This window comes from Rhodamnia argentea, chromosome 10, assembly GCF_020921035.1.
Source record: "Rhodamnia argentea isolate NSW1041297 chromosome 10, ASM2092103v1, whole genome shotgun sequence".
Taxonomy (NCBI): Eukaryota; Viridiplantae; Streptophyta; class Magnoliopsida; order Myrtales; family Myrtaceae; genus Rhodamnia; species Rhodamnia argentea.
In genome coordinates this window covers 7643094-7665630 of record NC_063159.1, presented here as the reverse complement: position 1 = coordinate 7665630, position 22537 = coordinate 7643094, and the positions used below count along the sequence as shown (strand labels likewise).

Here is a 22537-nt window from a genome sequence, read left to right as displayed (position 1 = left end):
CTAGTTGGCATGGTCTACGACCACGGGCATAGGACCCCAAGCTACGATATCATATGAAATTTGATAGAACTATTATCAACTATTCTAAAAGACTTAAGTTATTAGATGAAGACGTGGTTTAATATTTAATTATTCTAACATCCAAGAACATGTCACGAGCCGCACCGCCGGAGCCTCCTAGCCGATGTCATGCGCTCGAGCAAGACATTTCGCATCAGAGGAGAAGAACAATCAGCCGAACTCCCGGAAGTTCATAGGACTTTAATGAATCGATCTCGACTTTTGTGTTATTGATATGGCAATCGGAGCTTATCCAACATTTCCCTCACCTCAAGGTTACTCTCGGGCGACCCCCAAATTAGTAGATGATTCCTGCTCTAACGGAAGTTACACAAGTCCAAGAAAAGAAACCCAATAGGGGATGCATGACAACCATTGTACTTCTTTGTTTCTATTCCAAACTTATTTTTGGAACAGGTTTGGAACGTAAACTCTTTTGGTAACTTAATTTTATTTTTTTTATTTCTGAAATAAAAAGTTTTTTCATAAATAAATTTGGAAGAGAAATCACAAACAAAAAATTTTAGCTATTTAGAGAAACAGAAATCAGAAATAATAACCTCACACTTTTTTTCAAGTACCCGCTGCCCCGACCACAACCTCCCGCCGCTCGCCTTCGCCCTTTGCCTCACCGCCAACAGTCGCTACCCACAGCCCGTTGCCATCGACCACCGCCTACCGCGGACCATCGCCCACCGCCACCTTCCGCCGGCCTCCTCAACTATCGCCGACAGCCGCCAATCGCCACCGGCCACCTCAACCATGGTTGGCCGCCGTCGACCTCCGCCGACCGCCGCCAACCACTGTCCACCGCCGACCTTTGCCATCGCCAACCACCACCCACCGTCGCCCTCACTTCACCGCCACCCATCGCCTATAGCTACTACCGGCCGCCACTAACCTTATCGCCGCTAACCACCGCCCACCACCACTCTCCGTAGGTTGCCGCAACCATGGCCAAGCGCCGCCGACCTCTGCCGGAGTAAAAAATAAATAATAATTTTATTATTTTTAAATAGTAATTAATAATTTCTAGAAGTAGAAACTTTCAAATGTTGTCAAACGAACTTCTGTTCTAGGATCATAGATTTTATGTCGTTATCAAACGTATTTTTTTGCTCCAAAACTCATCCAAAAATAGAAACAAAAAATTCTATTTCCGAAATAGAATGGTTGTCATGCACTCTTTGGTCTCAAACCTTTAGAGCAGGCTTGGAAGATTTTGTGTTTTTTGTGTTCTTTTTGTCTGCTGTGCCGGGTGAAACATTATAGGTTGGTGTCCTAAAAGAACAAATGCAAAGGTTATTTAAATTTTTCGGCCATATTTTCTTTAAAAAAAAAAAAGGAGGGGTCCAACGTTAATAAAAGTATAGACGACGCACAAGAGAATTTTACGTTAAATGCCTCATATTTAACCGGCACAATCGATGGTGACCTAATGGCTAATGCTATTTCACTTGATTAAAACCGTTAATTGCACCAATTTCTATAAGGTTTAGAATTTGATTCCGTGATTCGAAAGTTTTAGGCTTATTTGTTTCTATTCTAACAGTATATGAGGAAAAAAATTATATGAGAAATTATATGTGGATCTATTTTTCGATATTTTGTATCAATAAATATGCATGGATAGTGAGATTTAAATTAACTTAAAACAAAAAATTAAAAATCTACCAGCATAACATTTTGATTTTAATTGAACTTTTAGAATAAATTGAAAGAAGTTTTTTTGGTCAAAAAATTATTAGGAAAATTTCAAAAAAGGGGCCCAAGTGCTCTCATTTTAAAAAATAAATGCCTCAAGTAGACTTTGTTTCAAATAAGGGTTTGAAGTGCCTTTATTGTCTCAAAGAAGGGCCTAATGTAATTATATTTATTTCAAATAAGGGTTTGACCTTACCGATCGTTCAAGGGCATTTTTGTAAAAATATAAATTTAATCTAATTTTTTTATTAAATTAAATTACAACAAAAAAATTAAAAAAAAAGGGAAAAAATCAGGCGGGAGAGATCTCCCGCCTATGATGACTATGGCCGTCGAGGTCACTAGTGCCTCGGTCGACCGAAAGCCGGGGTTGGCCCTCATCTCGACTGGGAGAGTGTCGCGACCCTCTCCCGGATATGGGCGAGGGTTGGCCGCCCTAGCCTAGGTCCAATCGAGGGCCGTGGCCCTCGGCTCGGATCGAGGTAGACGGTGCCACCCCGGGCCGATCTAGTCTCGGCCTATGGCGGCGTCCCTCAACCGGACCTAGGTGAGGGCCGCCGATCCTCCCCCAGATTTGGGAAGGGCCCATGACCATCACCCGTCCGACGCGAGGGCTAGTAGGCCCTCGCCTCCGGCTGGTAGGTTCACCGGCCCTCGCCGACGTGCCGGCCGCCACGGGTGGGAGGTCGGTCCTCTTGCATGTGTTTTTTTTGTTTTTTGTTTTTTTACTTTGTTTTCAAAATCTCTCAAAAAAGAGAAAATAAAATAAAATAGTAAATGATCAAAGTGCTCATAACTAAAGTGATTCGAGCTCTTTTTTGAGACTAATATAGTTGTTTCGGACTCTTATTTAAAATAATATGTACTTTTTTGACACAATGAGTGCACTTAAATTCTTATTTGAAATAATGTCCACTTCAGATCTTTATTTGAAAAAATAAAGTCATTTGGAGCTCTTTTTTAGAATTTTCCCAAAATTGTAGGACTTACGTGGGAGTTTCTTCTTCTTGTTTTCTTCGCTCCCCTCCCCCCTCCTTTTTATATGCAATCTTTTGACAGTTGGTGTGCACACCGACCCACTAGCGAAGGCAAAATGCAATTGTAGCATAAAAAAAAAAAAAAACACACGGATAAGATGGTAGTCCAATAACAAAGACACAGCAAATGTTCCACCAAAATCTGGCGTATGTTTCCCTCTTTATCTTGGTTTCTTTTACGGCTAGTGTTGGCACTGGGCTGGTCACTTCTTGAAAGTTGAAACACGAAGCTGCCCCATCAATGGCTGCCGTTCCTCTCTCCCAGCTCTCGCTCTCCGTTGGTGCCTTCAACGGCGGCTTCAAAAGGAGCGATTTTGGGCTCATGGGTGTCTCCAGATCGCATCGCTCTCGCTCTTGCGCTGCTAGGCCAAGAGGGCCTTGTATCCGGTACTCATCCCACAGTGCTTGAGCAAAATCAGCGGATAACTTCCGTTTCTTCTCGTTTGATGTTTCGTCTAGTTCTGTTCTTGTTTTGGGTTTTGGAGAAGCCGTCGTGTGGTATAAATGGCTCTCCGTTTTTCCTGCGGTAATAGATGATTCACTCGTGAAATTTATCGGCTGTGTGGAGGGTGCGAAGTTCAAGTTTGAAGTTCTGGGCGAATGCTATGCAAGAACCGTCAATTAGTTTCTGAATGTTATTTGGCCTTTTGATTCTTGGCTTAATGAACTTGAATGTTGATATCTTCGTGCTGAAGTGAAACCTTCAGGAAGCAGTCGTATAATTCCTTAAAGTGATGAAGCTGCCGGTGATAGAGACCCAATTTATTTTCTTTCTCCTCCCTGCCTGTTTGCAAGAAAACTGAAAGAGAGAGGAAACTGTGTTTTCGTAAGTATGGCTATGGGCTAATGTATGGACTAGGGAGTGTTCTGTTTGAGAGAGTTCAAATTGAGGGAATGGATAATTGCGTTGAGAGATAAAAATAAGAGTGCTTTTTTTTTTTGGACTTAGGTTAATGCTAATTTGATTCTTATCTTAAGAAAACACCGCCACGGATTTCTTATGAGGCAGAGTCTTGGAGTGAAAATGGAAAAAATGGAAAGTGAAGTGTAGTCTTATTGGTCTGTAATAGAGATGTCTGTATTTTTTGTGGTAATTATACTTTTAAAGTATGGAGTCTTCTTTCAGTTTATACAAACTTATTGGAGCAGGAAAGTTGCCCTTTTCCTCATGCTGCTTGTACTAAGTAGAATTAATATTAAATTAGCAAATACTAGAAATGGTTCCAGTCATTTGGACTTCTGCTAGCATTGCATGCTTGATTGAGCTTCACTTTTAAGGTTTATCAGTAAAGCTTTTAATGACAGATGCCAGACAACAAGTACAGATGAACCAAGGACAAAAAGGAATCTTCTCGACAATGCCAGCAATCTTCTTACTAATTTGTTGAGTGGAGGGAGTCTGGGATCGATGCCAATAGCTGAAGGTGCAGTGACAGATTTGTTTGACAAGCCTTTCTTCTTCTCGCTGTATGATTGGTTCTTAGAGGTACTCGAACAAATCATTGAAGTTCTTCATCGATTTTCTTATATTCTGCTTGTCAAAAAGGCTGAGTGGTTGACATCCAATTAACTTATGGTGGTTTGACAAAGATGTCTAAATAAATTTCCAGGCTTCTTAGGAGTCCACTATTACATGTTAGCTGCTTGTTATTTTTAGAAGTGTGTAGATGGTTCATAATTTAATCGACTGACTAAGCTGCACTTAGTTGTTTTGTCACATGCAATTTCTTATAATGCCAATCATGTCAAAACGAAAGTCATAAAAGTTACTTTATCTTCCATCTTGCACTGGTTATGAAGCCACTTAGACTCACTTTACTCATTGTGCAGCATGGAGCTGTTTATAAACTTGCTTTTGGACCAAAAGCATTTGTTGTTGTATCGGATCCCATAGTCGCAAGGCACATCCTTAGAGAAAATGCGTTTTTGTACGATAAGGTAATGTAGTTTGATGCCTTACGTTTATGTAACGAATATAGTAACTCTCATGAATTCCCTGTCAAGGTTCATTTTGTTTTATTTATTTGCTTGCGCCAGAAAAAAAAAATAGCGAAGTTTCTTCAAATTTGGAATTGAGAATATCTGGTAGTGTGAAAATGATTGAATTATTAAATCCAGACACAATTTGGTGATTAAGTATTTGCTAGATATGTAGGAGCTTCGTCAAAAGTTTGAGACAGATAGAATGGAGTCTGCAAATTTTGGATGATTATTTTAGGCTAATTAAGTTATTTGAAGATTTCAACGTATGGTAGTATCCATTGTAGTGGTTCACAAGCAAGTATTTTGTGCTATAATAGGGAATTCTAGCTGATATCCTAGAGCCAATAATGGGAAAAGGACTTATACCTGCCGACCTTGACACTTGGAAGCAGAGGAGAAGAGGTGAGCAAGTTAAGATTATGCCATTTCAGGTGTGGACATGGGTCTAAACCAATCTGGAGTACCTGCCTATCAGTTTTTAGTTAAAACTTATAAGGCACTTTTCCTCCATATGAAATATTTCATCTGTAATTCCAAGTATATTTGTAGAAGAATTTATTGGCCTGCTTACAGGTTAAACCGAATAAACATGATCTTGAGAGGCATTGAACAACTGCAGGATGCAATGATCAACGCCATTCGGATCCTTGCTTTCTGTTTCGCTTAACAATTATGGCTGTCCCTACCTTGCCTTCAAATGGGTATTTAGGAGATCAATGGAAGGGTTAGCTTGTTTTGCAGCAACGTCGTCAATTAATCTTTAAGTCAGAATTCCTTTTATTTGATCAGAGTTGCTCAGTCAAAAATATAAGTTGGATTCTAGTACCTCAATTTTTTCCCTTTAGCATCCTACCTTTTGTTTTACAATTAGCCAGTTAGTGTCAACTGTTTACTGTTGATACTTCATCTAATTTTCCTGCTCTTTATCATCCTGTCATTAGCTATTTGTTGGAAACTATGACAGGACAATCCAGCTGTTCTAAAAGCTAAAGCTATTAGGGTGTGATGCATAGTATATCAACCTAGAATTATCAAATGGTATCGTAATGAAGTGTTGTGCTCAGTCTATTTTGGATAATGTGTATGTAGTGACTTTTTTTGTTGCCTTAGTCGCGACAAACTATCTATATTTTTGTTTTAATTGCATGGGTCATGCAAGTGTATGGGGTCTTGTCTAAAGTTAACTTAACTTGTCTGAAACATTACAGTTATTGCTCCTGGATTCCATTCGTTATACTTGGAAGCTATGACCCAAGTGTTCACAAAATGTTCAGAGAGGACCATCCAGAAATTTGAGAAGATTGCAGAAGGCACAAAGGAACATGGAGAGAGGAAAATTGAGCTGGATCTTGAAGCAGAGTTTTCGAATTTGGCTCTTGATATTATAGGCCTTGGCGTCTTCAATTATGACTTTGGTTCAGTCACAAAAGAGTCGCCTGTGATCAAGGTTTGATGAGTTGTGACTAGTCTTCTTCCTTTAGTGGCATTCATTTTGTTTAATCTCTCAAAGATGCTTCCTTCTTGTGTATACTGATCTCAGTTCTATCACAGTTAAAAAACCTATAAAAACTTGAGGCTTCACAAATTTGTCAGTTAGAATTTTGTTTTCGTGTGGCTATGATTTTACTGCCATCAATATTAGAATAATGACACATTGAATTCGCTTTCAGCATGAACATATGAATTTTTACTCTGGATTTATCAAAGGCCAAATGTATCCAGTAATTATATTGACACCGACCCCCCCCCTCCTCTCTCCCTCTTCCTCCTGTCCTACAGTGAAACCTCCTACATTTTCAAATATCCTTTGTAAGCACCATCGAAGTTAAGGGGGTTGAAACCTGTTTGAGTGGGTCAACCCTTCTAGTTTTGGGACATGGAGTCTTAGAAAAGGGATTGACCTCTGACAAGGGTTGTAGAGGAGACTCTGGAAATCATGGGATTTTCATCGAATTCACTAAAAAGCAAGGGGTCGTTATGAAATAAACCCATTTTGTTACAATTTGTGAACTTACAAATTACTGCAGGAAAAATGGGATCGATAGGCATCAGCTCACTTGACTATATCTTGCCTATTATGTCATTGAAATATGACACAATCAAGTAATATAGAGGTTGAGAAATATTAATAATTAACTGTTTGCAGCATCCATTTGTCACATATGACCACTAAGTAAGTTTATTGGATCACCTCAAGTTATTATAAATCCTCAGGATTTACAGGGAGTGTCTCCTATGTGCATCGTTGTTTTATATGTTTCAAACTTTTATGACTAAATGCTTGACACTTTCATCTGCATCATATGTGCAAAAGATTAAATGGTATTTCAATGGGAATATTGTGCGGTTGAATTTGTCTCATCCAATATTGCTTGAAAACATCTCATTTTACAGTATTCTTAGTGTAATTCATGTCCCTAGAATCGACAGGTAGTTCACTGGATCTTAAAGACACAATATAAGAATTTCAGTTCATGATGCCGATCTCACTTTGACAGCTCTATGACTATACTCTGTCATTTTGGTGTAGGCGGTATATGGTACTCTTTTTGAAGCAGAGCATAGGTCTACCTTTTACATTCCTTATTGGAAAGTCCCTTTAGCTTCGTGGATTGTTCCTAGGCAGCGAAAATTCCGGAAAAATCTCAAGGTTATCAATGACTGTCTTGACGGACTCATAAAAAATGCAAAAGAGACCAGACAGGTGAGGAAATACCTGCTATTTACAGTGCATGTTATATAGCTGTTGAGATTTTAAAATATATTGGGTGCGTTCTCTTGGCAATGAAAACCTCCATGATCGTGGGATATCATTGAGGAATAGGAATCGGTGTCAGTATGAAAAGTGTTAGGAGTTGGAAGAAAGTAACTGATGATTGCTGATTAGGTCATAGCAAAGATCAAGGCTCCATAAATGGCAAGGACAATCCTAAGTTCAAGTAACTTGATGTTCATATCATTGCATATATTGATAAAAAATATAGATTCAATTCAAATACTTGTGGTTTGAGTTATTGTCTTGTAATTGGTCACAGTTTCTGAGTTTACTCTGTTGACGGCTATAATTTTAAAGTTTGTATTCTTAGCGGTGGTTTTTTATGAAAGTTATCCACCATCCCATTGAAAAAATTAGCAGCGAGAACTCCATTTGTGGAGACCTGGATTGCGTAATGCAAATGAATCACATGTATGTGAAGTTGCAGGAGCCCGTGTGAATCGCATCTTGTTGTTTAATTCTCCTACTTTCAAGATAAACCATTTTGAAGAATTATATCCTATGGAACTAAACTGCAGGAAACAGATGTTGAAAAGCTGCAACAGAGGGATTATTTAAATCTCAATGTGGGTACACATGTTTTAATTCTTTTCTCCCTTCAAGTTAAGAGTTGTTTGCATGAGTCAATGAGCATATAACTTATCAAATCCAGGCAATGTATTTTTTAAGTTTGCAGGATGCCAGTCTTTTACGTTTTCTAGTTGATATGCGTGGAGCAGATGTAGATGATCGCCAGGTAAGTTATTACTCCATAATCTCTCAAAACTTCAGCTAGTTGAAATTTCCCCAGGGGTTAACAATAAGTTGCTATTCTGAGTGCAGTCCCTTGTGCTGGTCACTGTCCATCTTGGTTTGTTTTGAAATCCTCCTCACGCCAACATTGTGTTAGGAAAAGTTTGCAAGCTAAACATGTCAAACTGGAGGAGTTAAACTTCCAAATTAAACAAATATTTTTGTCTCATTTTAAATTTGACCATCAGTGCCATTTTTAAGGGTTCTTAGTTGCAATATGTCTGACAAGTCTTGATCAATAGTAAATAGGTTATATTTTTCAATAATTACGGGCAATGATGTATCCATAATACCATGTAAGACATCTTTTTAACCTGAAGATCTTCGAGCATATAAGTACTTGTATAAACTTAAACTATATGAGGAACCATTGTCAGGATGTCTTCAGTTTGTTTGTTATGGCTTACTTTTGAGATGTGGCGATTCTGAAAACAGGCCCAATCAATCAGTTTCCTTTTTTTCAACCAAACAAACCCAATGAACCAAAAGACTGAAGAATAGAGCTCGGTTCAGTTGCACTTTAGTAGTGTCATATTTCTGTTTGCTTTTCACCACTATTAATTTTCAACCAATGTTTCTGTTTCATCATCTTAGACATAAATACATCTAAGGGGTCAGTCTTTCTCAAGATATTAGTTGAACACTGAGCTAAATTGATAGTTCTTGCAAGTCCTGACACCCAGTATATTAGTTCTGTATTCATCCCTGGCTAGAGTTATGCTCACACATAGTGGATGCTAGTTGCTCATGCCTACACTGGACCATATGCTTCAAAAAAATTCATCACAGTAGTTGCACCTATGCTTCTGAAATTCATTGCTTTAACACGGATATAGTTCAGGGATGTGCCTTTGGCTTTTTCTGAACAACTCATTATAACAGTTGAGGGACGACCTTATGACTATGCTCATTGCCGGGCATGAAACAACCGCTGCTGTTCTTACCTGGGCTGTTTTCTTACTTGCTCAAGTATGTTTCCAATCACGAACTTCTTTATGGAGCAATTTCAATCTTGCATCATGTTGGAATGGATTTAATGTGTCTGTGCCGCTTGAAATTTACTTGCCAAAAACTCTCTTTTTGATTGATCACTTTAGTTTTCTGAATGCAGAACCCATCGAAAATGAGAAAAGCACAAGTAGAGATTGATTCGGTGCTAGGTCACAAGGAGCCAACTTTTGAATCTCTAAAGAAGTTGGAGTAAGCCATGTATCTACTCATATATTGTTAATTTTGGATGATACGCCTTGCTTTCTGGTACATATATGCATGTTATAGTGACAAATGAGTGTTGAAGTTGACTCGTGGCCGTCTTTGGGAGAGTTTTCTCCTGTTGAGGGCAATAATTCTTAGCTCAGAATCAGAGTTGCCATTTTGTGGATCTCTTTCTTGAAGACAAGGCTTTAACTAAATGGAAGTGATTTGTGGAACTTGACTCTCTGCAGACAATAATCTATATATGTTAATATTGTGTTAAGAGAAATTTAGCTCCATGCAGCACAAAAAAAGCTGAACATCCTTACCAAAAAAAAAAAAAAGCTGAACATTAGTTTCTCTGTTTGACTACTCAAAGCTAAAAATCTGATCGCACTTTGTTTTGAGGAAATGTTTATTTCTGTTGCACTGGAGAGAGAGAGTGAGACGGGGAGATTATTGCAGAACTATTCCCTTGATCTTTTCCAATGATGTTGTTTGCTTGCTCTGTGGCCGCAACTTCTCTTCCTAGTATTTTTATTTACCTCCAGCCAGAAAGACCATGGAAAAGAAAGATTCTTCCAAGGTGCTTTTGTTTTCTCTTATCTAAATCTAGTTATGTAAGTAGCAAGCTCGGGCATGTTTATGAACTGTGATGCAATACTTGCAAGATTTCTCTTCTCTAATCCTTGGTTTGGTAGTCTCTTAATGGGTTAATACCATGGAAAACCATAAACCGATACACCCGTGATAAATTTACTCCAAATTATTTTTTTGATCACAAAAAATCCCAAACCGGTACACCTGTGACAAATTTATCCTTCGTTAGTTTTTGTTAAATTTAACCGTCAAATTACTATGTCAAAATGCGGAGAAGTGCTTAGAACCCTAGAATAAGATGGTGGAAGTTGAAAGAGGAAAAACAAACAGATTTCAAGTAAAGAATGCTTCAAGAAGGACCATGGCAACTAGAGGGCGAAGTAAATAGGATGTGGAACGAGATGTCTAACCACATCCAAAGAGTGGCATGAGGGGTGTTAGGGGAAAGTAGAGGGAATGGACATCAAACAAAGGAAACTTGGTGGTGGAATGAAGAGGTGCGGGAGGCAATTAAACGGAAGGAGTGTTTAAGATGTTTGCATAAATGTCCCAATTAAGAGAATTTGCAAAAGTTTAGATTGGCGAGAAACAATGCCAAGAAAGCAGTGCGAGAGGCTAGAGGCAAGGTTTTCTCCGATATGTACAAAAAACTTGGGAGCAAAGAGGGATAAAAAGATATCTATAGGCTTGCAAAGATAAGGGACAAGAGAAGTAAAGACTTGACACAGGTTGGATGCATCAAGGATGAAAATCAAAAACTCTTAGTAAGAGATGCAGAAGTTAAGGAACGGTGGATGAACTATTTTAACAAGCTTTTTAATGGAGAGAGCGATAGAAGTGAGATGGATTTGGAGAATGCTTCTGATGATTTAAACGGAAGGTTTGTGTGTAGAATTAGAGCGCATGAAGTTAAGGAGGCATTAAAGAAGATGAAGACTAGTAAAGCCTTGGGACTCGATGGTGTCCCTATTGAAGTGTGGAGATGCTTGGGGGATGTGGCAATAAGTTAGTTGACTAACCTTTTTAACAAGATTCTCCAAACTAATAAGATGCCCGATGAATAGAGGGAGAGTATGCTTGTGCCTATCTACAAGAACAAGGGGGATATCTAGAATTGTTCCAACTATAGAGGCATTAAGCTTATGAGCCATACAATGAAGTTGTGGGAGAGAGTTATTTAGCATTGTTTAAGAATTAAGGACCAAGATCTCTGTAAATCAATTTTGATTTATGCTAGGAAGATCTACTATGGAGGCTATCTTCTTGATATGACAGTTGATGGAGAGATATCGAGAAAAGAAGAAAGACCTACATATGGTGTTTATTGAACTCCGGAAGACGTATGATAGGGTTTCAAGAAAGGTTCCGTGGTGGGTTCTTGAGAAGAAAAAAGTACCTTCAAAGTATGTATAGGCAATCAAGGATATGTATGATGGTGTTACTATATGTGTAAAGGCTTATAATGGCACATCAAATTATTTTTCAATCACAATAGGCTTACACCAAGGTTCCGCTTTGAGTCCTTATCTTTTTGCCCTAGTTATGGATGAGCTAACAAAATATATCCAAAATGAGGTGTTGTGGTGTATGCTTTTTGCGGATGATATTGTGCTTATTGATGAGACTAGGGCTGGGATTGGTGCTAAATTAAAATTATGGAGAAGTACGTTGGAGTCTAAATGATTTACGTTAAGTCAAAGTAAGATCGAATACATGAAGTTTGAGTTCGTCACGGCAAGAGGAAGAGATCAAGAATCCGTGAATATGCAAAAGGGGAGAGAGATTGATAAGGATGTAAGCCATAGAATCGGAGCAGGTTGGATGAAATGGCATAGTGCATCGGGGTTTTTGTGTGATCGCAAAATCCCTCTTAGTCTAAAAGGAAAATTTTATAGAACAATAAGGCCTGCAATGCTATACGGAGTTGAATGTTGGCCAACACGGAGGCAACATGAGCATAAAATGGGAGTAGCGGAAATGAGGATGTTAAGGTGGATGTGTGGTTATATAAGGATGGATAAGATAAGAAATGAAGATATTCGACGAAAAGTTGGAGAAATACCAGTGGCGTAAAAGATGAGAGAACATAGATTGAGATAGTTTGGGCATATTCTTCGAAGATCTCTAGATACTTCGGTAAGAACAAAAGTTTGTTACCGAGAGCATGGCATGAAGAAAGGAAGTGGTCGGCCGAAATTTACCTAGGAGAAAGTAATAAAGCAAGATTTAATGAAGTGGGAAATAGATTGGCGTACGGTTTATCTTAGGACGAAGTGGAGGGAAGCCATTAGCATTGTGGAGGGACAAAATTCCTATGTTCCAAACTGTCCTTTTAATCCTTTTTCCTGGAAAAGAAAAAATTATATAAAAATAGAAATTTAGGGAAATTACTAAGTTATATGGCACGTGGCAATTCATGGGTATACCGGTTTAGGGTCTTTACCCTCTTTTTGTCACAGGCGTATCAATTTGAAATTTTTTGTGGTATTAACCCAAGTTAACGAAGGGTAAATTTGTCATAGATGTACTTATTTGGAGTTTTTCATGGTTAAAAAAAATTAGTTTATGGTAAATTTGTCACATGTGTACCAGTTTAGGGTTTTTTATGGTCAAAAAATAGTTTTGGATAAATTTTTCGCAGTGTCCCAAAGATGGGGTTTTTCATGGTTAAAAAAGATAGTTTAGGATAAATTAGTCACGGGTGTACCGGTTTGGAGCTTCTTGTGGTATTAACCTTTCTTTAATTGATTTGGTATCTGGACTATATATTTCTTTCTTGATAATCAAAATTCATGTCTTTTTCCATTCTTTCGGGTACATTAGACTAATAGTTGTAGAGGCGCTTCGTTTGTATCCTCAACCACCTTTGCTTATCAGGCGTGCCCTCAAATCAGATCGGTTGCCAGGTAAATACTAGCAATCGTAAAACATGATTGGTTATTAAGTTTTAAACTCGGTAGCTTGTAGTGTATGCTGCATTGGTATAAAAAGCCCACCTGTAGGTTAACCTCCAATGGTGTGGAGATCATTTTGATGCAATCGCAGATACCAGGACTGCTATTAGTATGACTGCTTGTGAAAGGAGATATTAAACCACTTTTGGATCAAATAAAATAGAAATATATTTACAAACTCAGTCTCAATAAATGCTAGTATGAGTGGGTCATGTTGATCTGCAGGCATTACCATCTCTATTCATCTTGAAGAAACTACTTCTGGTGGTTTTCCATTAGGTCATCCTTAAGATTAATAATAAACATGGTTTGCATTGAGTTGCCCAACTGCAAGTTCTCCTCTGTATGAGCTAATGAGCTATCCCAAGGAAGTCCCTTGTCTTATCGTTTGATGTTTTTGTTCAAGAAAGTCTGCATGACCGATAGAGAGTATCCAATCAACCAAGCGAAGTTCGAATGAGCTGCTAGTTGAGGTGGCATTATACCATGTGACATAAGTGTTTCTTCCATGCATCCCTGTGGTAGAAGCATGTCGACGGGAATGAAGACACTCGTTTACTTTTGTGATTGATTTTCTGTGGTAGTTGTCGTCTTAATTATGAATTCGAGGTCTGCATTTTTCTGCCAACTTTGTCTTTCAGGAGGTTATAAAGGTGACAAAAATGGTTATGCGATTCCTGCCGGCACAGATATCTTCGTTTCTGTGAGTAAATGCATTGTTTTCACCTTAGTTCCTATCGGTTGTACTGCCACTTTTGTGAAGCTATAATTTTAGTCTGGCTTTATACACTAGCCTTTTCTTCACTTCCTGCTTCCGCTCATTCTGATGTGCATAACCTTTTATCCTTTAAATCAAACTATTCAGGTGTATAACCTTCATCGATCTCCATATTTTTGGGATCGCCCCAGTGACTTCGAACCGGAGAGGTTCCTATCACAAAGAAAGAGCGAGGAGATTGAAGGCTGGGCCGGCTTCGATCCATCTCGGAGTCCTGGAGCACTCTACCCAAACGAGGTTACTTCTTCTAAATTGAAATCTTTTCAAGCAATAAGCCTCGTTCTACTTGGCCACAAAAAAAAAAAAAAATGGCTCGCGTCCTTTATCAAATGTAAATTTTTTGGGGTGATGATCAGATAATCTCGGATTTTGCCTTCTTGCCCTTTGGTGGTGGGCCTAGGAAGTGCGTCGGGGACCAATTTGCCCTAATGGAGTCGACGGTGGCATTGGCTATGCTGCTCCAGAAATTTGATGTGGAGCTGAAAGGATCTGCCGACTCTGTGGAACTTGTCACAGGCGCAACGATCCACACGAAGAACGGATTGTGGTGTAAATTGAGAAAGAGATCTGATCAACCCCAAATCTGATCATCAAAATGCATTATAAGCTCTTAAAGGCTGGGCAAGTCAGCCTTTTCTCGGGTTGTTCTTTGTATCTCTTAGCTTGCCATTGATGAACAGATCTTCATTTGCTTTTCGTAGACTCAAGTTCGCCAGTGCGATACATACACAGTACAGATTCAATAGGCGAAAACCCTCTTCCCTTACCTAGAGTCGAGATTAGATGCAAGAATCTGGTGCTCTGTAACAATGACTTCTCTATGAATTCATGTTATATGAGACTTGAATAGCGAGTCATATGCAGAAAAACATAATGAGCACTTATGTTCGTCCACTTGGATGTGTGTAGGTTGTATTGGCAGAATTGGTTTGCTACGCCCAAAAAAAAAAAAAAAAATGAGGCTTCATCTTGGAAAAAAAAAATTGGGGGTATTCTATGGCCATCTATGATACTGTCTTTTTCAGATTGAAAAAAAAAATAGGTCCGAAGGTTGTATTGACAGATTGGTCGTGAAATTTCACTTTTGCAATATATTTTACTGTCTTTTTCAGCACAGAGCTGAGCGTTGTTTCAGGCACTTTACCATATATTGCCAATACGATTTACTGCAGCAAATTAAGTATCCAATTGACAATTCTTAGTTTGATTTGGCAACTGCAACACAGAACTGAGAAATGATGACACAGATTCTAATTTGCAACATGAATCTAGAGAGGGAGAGAGAGAACATCATTCAGATATGAGAAAAGATCCCTTTACACTTCTTGTGATTCGTCACCTATGCTCAGCTAAGTTGAAGACATACAAGATTTGTGGCCATTTGTCACTATGCTCATCTAATCTACAGAAAAGTGAATCTACATGATGTTGAGAGCTCCTTTTCTACCTTACATATGTTGGTAGCTAATTGAGAATGCTCTTGCCATTCTTAACTTCACTGAAAAGTTCAATAGGTAAATTCACCTATGCAATTTCTTATCCGGCAAATTCTTCAATGCAATGCCCTGAAACTGCAAGTGCATCGAACCAACAGGCTGTCCCTGCACAGCGCCAAGCTTACGGTACAATACAATCAGAAAGTCAAAAAAGAAAAGGCACGACTTAGTTAAGATGCATACAGTGTTTAGGAAATCACTCCGAATGGTGAAGCACCCAGGAATTTCTTGTGCTCCAAAACTGTGTCCCTGAAATCAACAAACTTTCTCCATCAATTTAATTTGTTGAAACAAAATCTCCTCACCGGGACATCGGTTAATTAGATTCTGTACCAGTTCCGGCAAAATTTGTTGTGTCCCACAGTGAAAAACTCGCGATGACACTGAATGTAAATGTCCCTAATAAGATCAAAGGTCAGGATCAAAGACCAGAAGATATGGACAAAAGGATCACAGAAAACTATGCATTAGAAGTTAAGGACAGAAGGCAAGCATGTAACACACAAACCAGGCCACCCTGTAAATTGCCATAATAACCATTGCGAGAGGGACATAGTGAATCTAGTTGTCCCCGCATTTAGTATAACAAAAGAGCTCAATAGCACCATCCATGATAGGCAAAATCTGTTTATCAAAGATGGTAAGTTTCCGTACCACTCCTGGCATACTTTGATGAGCATCGTCATGGCCATCTAGACTTGCTGTTCTGAAATTTGATTCCTACACAGTTGAAAGACAGCGAAATGAAAGAGAATAACCACAGCATAATCTTGAAATTGTGTTCCTAAACACTGTCCACACTCCATACCGTGTGTTGCATGCCCTGTAGGGAAATCCAACGGTTATCCTGGCCTTCGGTTCTCGAACTTGCTTGCTCCTACAATTAAAGGCACAAAGCTAGTTAAGTTACATCACCTCTCAATGAACAAGCTGGCATTATCATAATAACGGAATGAACTAAAATGAATAAGCCTTACCATATCATGGAAGTTATCTTGAGTCCTGATAGCCGCACCTCCTTGCTCAAAATGCGCCACCTGCAACATGAATAAGGACATGCTCAAGGGCTGGATCACCTGACAGTTGCTGCAACACATCTGCTCCTCGAAGTGTCAGAAACTAAGCCTAAACTGACCTTTCTCTTCTTACATATTTTCTTTCTCTTAAGTGACTTAACCACGTTCCCGTGATTCTCTTCTGGGGCTTCAGCATTTTGGTGAACAGTAACTAAGCTAGGGTCCGAAACACTCCACCCAGAATTAACCCTCGAAAGCTGTCTTGACACTTCCTCTAAGGCCTGAAATGCAATATTGTAAGCTTTCTGAGATAAAGACCCCAGTTCCCCCAGTTTAACTGCTTGCTTACAAAGATCATCAAACCGCTGCATTCTGGAAGCAAGCAATCCTTTTGATTTTTCAGAGTCAGTTTCCCTGATCTTTGCATTCTTTGTCCAGCGCTTTAAAATATACGGACATGGGATGCTAGAAACGCCAGATGTTTGAAGAACAAGCATTGCATGTCTACAAAGGAAACCTCTGTATTCAAATGATTTACACGAACAAAAAATTTCTGAGTCAGCTTCCTTCCAAGAGACAACAAAATTTTGACTTTCCCTAAAATCTTCAACTCGAAAGATTGCAGCTGGTTCATTTCCATTTTCTCTTTGCAGATGACACAACTCAACTCCCAGAACCTCATCCTGAAATTGCTTAAAAACTGCATTTGTATAGATTGTTGACATTTGCTTCTCAAATGTTGAAGTAGACCTTAATACAGGTGGTTTGCACTGTGATTCGGCATCTGCTGCAGCCTCACTTTCATACCTTTCTTGCAAATACGCTTTGTATTGCTTCAAGAATTCCTTAAAAGAAATTCCTCTATTTAGGTACCTATCAAGAAAAGCCGTCACGCTTCTAGCTCGATCCGCTGTGGACATTCCAGCTAAAAAGGCATCCTGCAGGTAAGTTGGGACCCACTTTTTACGATCTTCATATAATGAGCAAACCCATTCATCTTCCCCTATTTCAAATTTATGAATCAGTTTCTGCCATCTCTTTTCAAACTGTTCATCCATCCAAGACAGATACACACATTTGTTAAAATTATCCATGAATTTATCATATTGATCTAGAACATGTGCCAAAGTTAGAGGAATTTTTCTGAAAATGTGCCACAAGCAAAAACAATGGCGTGTATCTGGAAATACATCTGCCACAGCTTCTTTCAGTTGTTTGTCTTGATCGGTTATGACAACTTTAGGAGCTTGATGACCCATTGCATTGAGCCATGCCTGCATCACCCAACGATAAGACGATTTCTCTTCGTCCCCAATTAATGCACATCCAAGCAGTAAGTACTGAGCATGGTGATTGACTCCAACAACAGGAAGAAAAGGAACATTGTATTTTTCTTTAACATAAAAGATATCAAAGAAGACCACGTCACAGAAACTGGCATAATCATGCCTTCCTTTAGCATCAACCCAGAAGACACTTCTCAAGCATTTGTCACAGCCCAAATCTATTGCATAGAAGAAATTGGGATTCTCCTGCTGCATGGTCATGAAATGGTCAAGCATCACTTGTGTATCTTCCTCATTTAGGACAGCTTGTAGACCTTTCTTTCGATAGGCTAAAGCACCAGCTTGCTTTGTCGTTCCCCGGAGGGAATTATAGAAGTCATCTGGGACAATGTCATGGTTATGCTCGTTAACAACACTATATATAATCCATATGCCATCTTCCCTCCTCTTCATATTCATTCCGGCTTTGCAGTTCGTCTTTATACAGGGGCGTGGATGGACAGTTGAACTGGACTCCCGCTTGCTTCCAAACCTAGAACAAGCTATCTTCACATCAATAAACTTCCCAGATTTCTTAGAGCGACGACTTGCTTTTATTGTGATGCCAAATCCAACAGAGCGGGCATACTCTCTGTAGAAAGAGTATGCTGCTTCCTTTGTTTGAAATTCTAAACCAATCCGAGGAGCCGTCCTCGGAAATCTATGATGAACATCGACAATGGAGTTTGTCTCCGCCTGATTCATAACACAAGCACCATTTTCCTCGCTGTCATGCTGGGGGGCTACCATAATATCTTCACTCCCGTTAAGAGAATTTACATTTTCCCAACTAGTTTCACTCCTGTTAAGAAAATCTACATTTTCCCCGCTGTCACACTGGGGTGCTACCAGAATATTTTCACTCCTATCAAGAGAATTTACATCCTCTTCCTCAGCAAGCATGTTAAAATTGGAAGACTCTCCAACATCCAAACCTGCATTTTTGTCGGAGTCTAACTTCTCTTTTCCATCTGAAGGAAGTTCAAAATCAATCTCCATGTACTAATTTTTGAACTCTTAGATTCCTGCAAGAATATGGGAAGAACTTTTCACAAATTTCAGGCGAAAGAAAGACGAAAACTGTTTACAGATGACAAATCCAGAGAACATATTTCATGAAAAATCATACAGCAATGACCAAAGATTCTAGTTTTTGTGGGTTAGAATTCACAATACCAAGGCAGAAAATACTTCAAGACAAACTTAGTATGCATGTATAAATTCAGTGTTGGTCGTTTGAGGGTCTTTCAAGAAACTTAAGCTTTGTGGAATGACGAAAAAAAGTTAAGCCCAGTCGTTACTCCCCTTCCCTCCCCTCCACCATAGTCCACAAGCCAGGTCAATCCGAGCAATTACATTCCTTTTAATCAACTTAAAGGACTAAATAACTCAATCAATCATTTGTGTGAGTTGATTTTTCCACTGACGCTGATGAAATTGCACAAAAGTTTTTCACATGACTGACCTGACCCATGCCATTGTAAGCCAATGACACTACAAAACCAACCAACAAATGCCTTGGTCCAAGAGCTCAAGTCAGGGATGTGCCCTACCAAATCATCAGTGGGTGCAAGTGCCCCTACTGAACTTTCAACATTCTTCAAGTAATATATCGTGTTTGTGTTACAAATTAGATTGCTCCGATAGACCTGTTCTTTGACCACACTGGAAAACGTAATGGGATGACTTCAAACCCATGTTCATCTTACAAGTAAACAACGTCAGATCACATTAAAATAAAGTCAAATTCTCATACGACAATAGTACCTACAATAATGTAAAGTATTTCTCTACTCTTTGGAATTGGATATATTAATTTTTTCATATCATGTAAATGAATAACAGACTTCGGGAAGAAACTAAATTTAATCTACTCATCCAACACAGAAACATTTTAGTAGATGAATAATCTGCAGTTACTTTGCTAAGAAAATTTAAGTTGGCTTAGAAAAAGAAATAATGGTCACACTCCAACACTTTACATGCACAGAAACACGTCAATGACCGTAAGAGTCGCTATAACGTAATTTCTTTTGACCGCAGTTAATAATTTTATGCCCCATTAATCACGAAAATAGAGAAAAAAACATGGAGTATGGATATAGATTTTTTACGTATGTAGAAGTCTGATTATTAGTTGTTTTTCTTACTTGTATGAGGGATATCATTAAGTCTCCTCATGTTTGATCCTCTTTTTTGCCATGAAACAAAACAGCCCAGTGAACCCACGTTGGAGACACTTTTTTTCACTTGTCCAAGATTCAAATTTTTCGCCTTTCCTCTTTCCAGAGGAAGTAGACACCGTTGAGACAATAGCATCTTAGGACTATTTGTCTCGTGGATGATTTAGGTTTATGGAAGAAAAAACAAAAACGTGTTTTGCCCCATTGAGCGGGCGCCATTGCACCCGCTGACAAAAAAACCGCAAGCTCCGCCCTGGCTCAAGTGATGATCAGACGTCCAAGACACGGACGAACACAACCGCGAGCCATTTGAAACTCGTGAGGCTGTCCCAATGCAATTCTCGGATTACAAGCGGGTTCTATTGAATCAAAGACGAATACAACAAGGACATCGAGGGAGCGATGAGGCCGAAGTCTGGAGACCCACAAATGCGAATCAAACGGACATTGAGAACTGCGCAAATGAAGTAGAGCGAGCACTGAATGGTGATTAGTACCTGAAGAGGAGCAAGAGAGGAAGTCGTGACATGAGACCTCGTTCGAAGTGGCGATCGGTTCAGTGGCGGATGAAACGAGAGGGTCCAGCTTCGGGGTTGGGCGCTGCGCCAATGAATTATGAAGCTTTGGGTCTGATCCGACGATTGTTGGTCATGAACCGAAGAAGAAGAAGAAGAAGAAGAAGAAGAAAAAGAAAGATTAGCAGAGGAAAAGCAGGTGACCGAGAAGAAATGAAGGGGAAGTGAGAACGGAGAGCGAATTTTCCTGTTTAAGTCTTTTCATCGATAACTAATACATTTTTCAATTTTTAATATATTTAAAAAAAACAAATAAGGGCTTTTTTTGGTCCAAAAAATAAGGAATTTTTCGATAAAAAAAGAGGATAGCAAGTTATAAATTCCGTTTCAAAAGGAGATGTACTTCTATTACTATGAAATTTATAAATGAAATAGTTATTGGGATGTTACGGTTATCCTTTCAAGAAGGACAAATATTGTATGCATTTCTAAAACAAAAAAAAAGAAGAATTTATCCATTTTTTTGGGTTTCAAAATCGCGCAAAAACACGTAAGACCTCCTAAATGGAAATGGAAAACAAATGTAACTCTAGTTCCTTAAAAAATAATAAGATCGTTGGCACAAGAAGAAAGGATTAACCCGTATCTTCGTAACTTGATTCTAATTTCTCTATTTTTTTAAGAATATCACTTTTGCTATAATTGAATCTAATTTCCTACATGAAAGAGTAGCAAAGCATCGAAGCAACCCTCATTTTCTCAAGTTAGGGCCTGAAGTGGACTTGTTTCGAATAAGGACTTGAAGTGCATCCTTTATTTCAAAGATGGGTCCGATCAATGGCATTTTTGTTATTTGCTTTTTTTTTAAAAAAATTTCCTTTTCCCTTTTTTCCTTTATTTTTTTTCCAAAATTGGCTCGGCGGCCTCGCTTTCCCAGTTGCCTCACCCGGGGTCGTCGAGGCGAGGCCGCCCTCGACGGCCAAGACGAACTTCATGTCCTTAATCCTATGTCTAGTTATTAACTAACTATTTTTAATGAGTGTCTCTAGCCACAGACTAATACGATCCTTTGCAATCACATCATTAATCATCATAATTCATTCACAGAAAAAGAGACATTCACATTTCACATTAGTGATGATGATAAATTATAGGGAATATATATTTTTAATAATTTTAAGTAATTCAAGAAAATGGAATGTCTGACGTACATAACCAATATATAGTCGCCGAATTGTGCTTGATTTTTTTTTTTTTAAAGTACCCCAAGGAATAGAAAAGCAGCACAATATTGAAAATAGAGAGACCAAGGAGAAATTTTGAGAGAGGAAAGGATGGGGAATAAAGTGAAAAGGTATTAAAAAAAGGTTAATTACGACGAGGAAAGAATAATTATATTAGTCGCGAAAAATGAGATAGTTTCTTAAAACAACCATCCGTAAAGCTTGAAATAATTAGTCGATGATAAATATTTATGATATCGACCACAATATATGTTCTAAAATCTTCGTAGACGATGAAAATATTTTTTTTTTCGTTCATTCATATTTCTAGACGATATAAGTGATTATTTTAAAAAAATATCTTCCAAATCGTTCATTTTTTAGTGGAATAAACGCACCCCTATCCTTTGATTTTAGTCGAAGTGCAATATATCATCTCTGCCCATTTAATTGGTCCATTTAGGTTGAGCTTTCAATTAATTCAATCATAAGTAAAAAAAGGGTAACTAGATTAGCATTAATAATAACAATGACCGCTAGCTTTTGAGGAGTCTAAATTTTTTATCCACTGTGCAATGCGATCTCTTAACTTTCGGTTAGTTCATATGGATCCTTAAAATTCTGTTTAGGATGTCATCCTTAATTTTCAAATTGTCCAAGTTAGTTTTTAAAAATATTTAAAAATATTTAACATTGTTCATATTTTAAAGAGAAGTGTGTTGAGAGAAAGTCCCATAAATAACATTATACCATTGTCAAAACTAACTAGATCCTTTTGTTTTCCAATGGCCTTAAACTATATCAGTCGGTGATTATTTTCTAGGTGAATTTCATGAACAATTTTGTTGAGATTGTATCATAGTGCAATTCAAGAAAACTCACTGCTTTTATGGAAAGTTCT

General features: G+C 38.5%; 2 protein-coding genes across 7 annotated transcripts; one reads left to right on the top strand and one right to left on the bottom strand.

Moving 5' to 3' along the window:
* The first annotated feature begins 2899 nt into the window (after positions 1–2899).
* Positions 2900–14770, top strand: LOC115750566 (cytochrome P450 97B2, chloroplastic). 4 transcript variants are annotated; one of them, XM_030688031.2, is made up of 14 exons: positions 2900–3188; positions 4107–4287; positions 4632–4739; positions 5102–5186; positions 5993–6231; positions 7315–7488; positions 8079–8126; positions 8237–8296; positions 9235–9321; positions 9464–9552; positions 12961–13052; positions 13742–13803; positions 13966–14115; positions 14235–14770. In XM_030688031.2, exons 1-14 carry the CDS (start codon positions 3043–3045, stop codon positions 14463–14465), a joined length of 1752 nt encoding a protein of 583 aa, XP_030543891.1. In that variant the 5' UTR covers positions 2900–3042; the 3' UTR covers positions 14466–14770. The 4 variants fall into 4 exon arrangements, with proteins under 4 accessions (XP_030543891.1, XP_048141907.1, XP_030543890.1 ...); XM_048285950.1 differs by having other exon boundaries at positions 8213–8296; positions 14279–14770; XM_030688030.2 differs by having other exon boundaries at positions 8213–8296.
* A 377-nt stretch (positions 14771–15147) lies between these two features.
* Positions 15148–20645, bottom strand: LOC115750603 (protein FAR1-RELATED SEQUENCE 2). Of its 3 annotated transcripts, XR_004016496.2 has the most exons (9): positions 20396–20645; positions 16510–18740; positions 16352–16411; positions 16183–16251; positions 16029–16094; positions 15708–15773; positions 15558–15623; positions 15326–15479; positions 15148–15280 (listed from the first exon to the last, which is right to left on the bottom strand). XR_004016496.2 is itself a non-coding variant. In XM_030688079.2 (8 exons), exons 2-8 carry the CDS (start codon positions 18712–18714, stop codon positions 15399–15401), a joined length of 2613 nt encoding a protein of 870 aa, XP_030543939.1. In that variant the 5' UTR covers positions 18715–18740; positions 20396–20645; the 3' UTR covers positions 15148–15398. The 3 variants fall into 3 exon arrangements, 2 of the variants coding, with proteins under 2 accessions (XP_030543939.1, XP_030543940.1); XM_030688079.2 differs by having other exon boundaries at positions 15148–15479; XM_030688080.2 differs by having other exon boundaries at positions 15148–15479; positions 20433–20645.
* Between the last annotated feature and the right edge of the window lie 1892 nt (positions 20646–22537).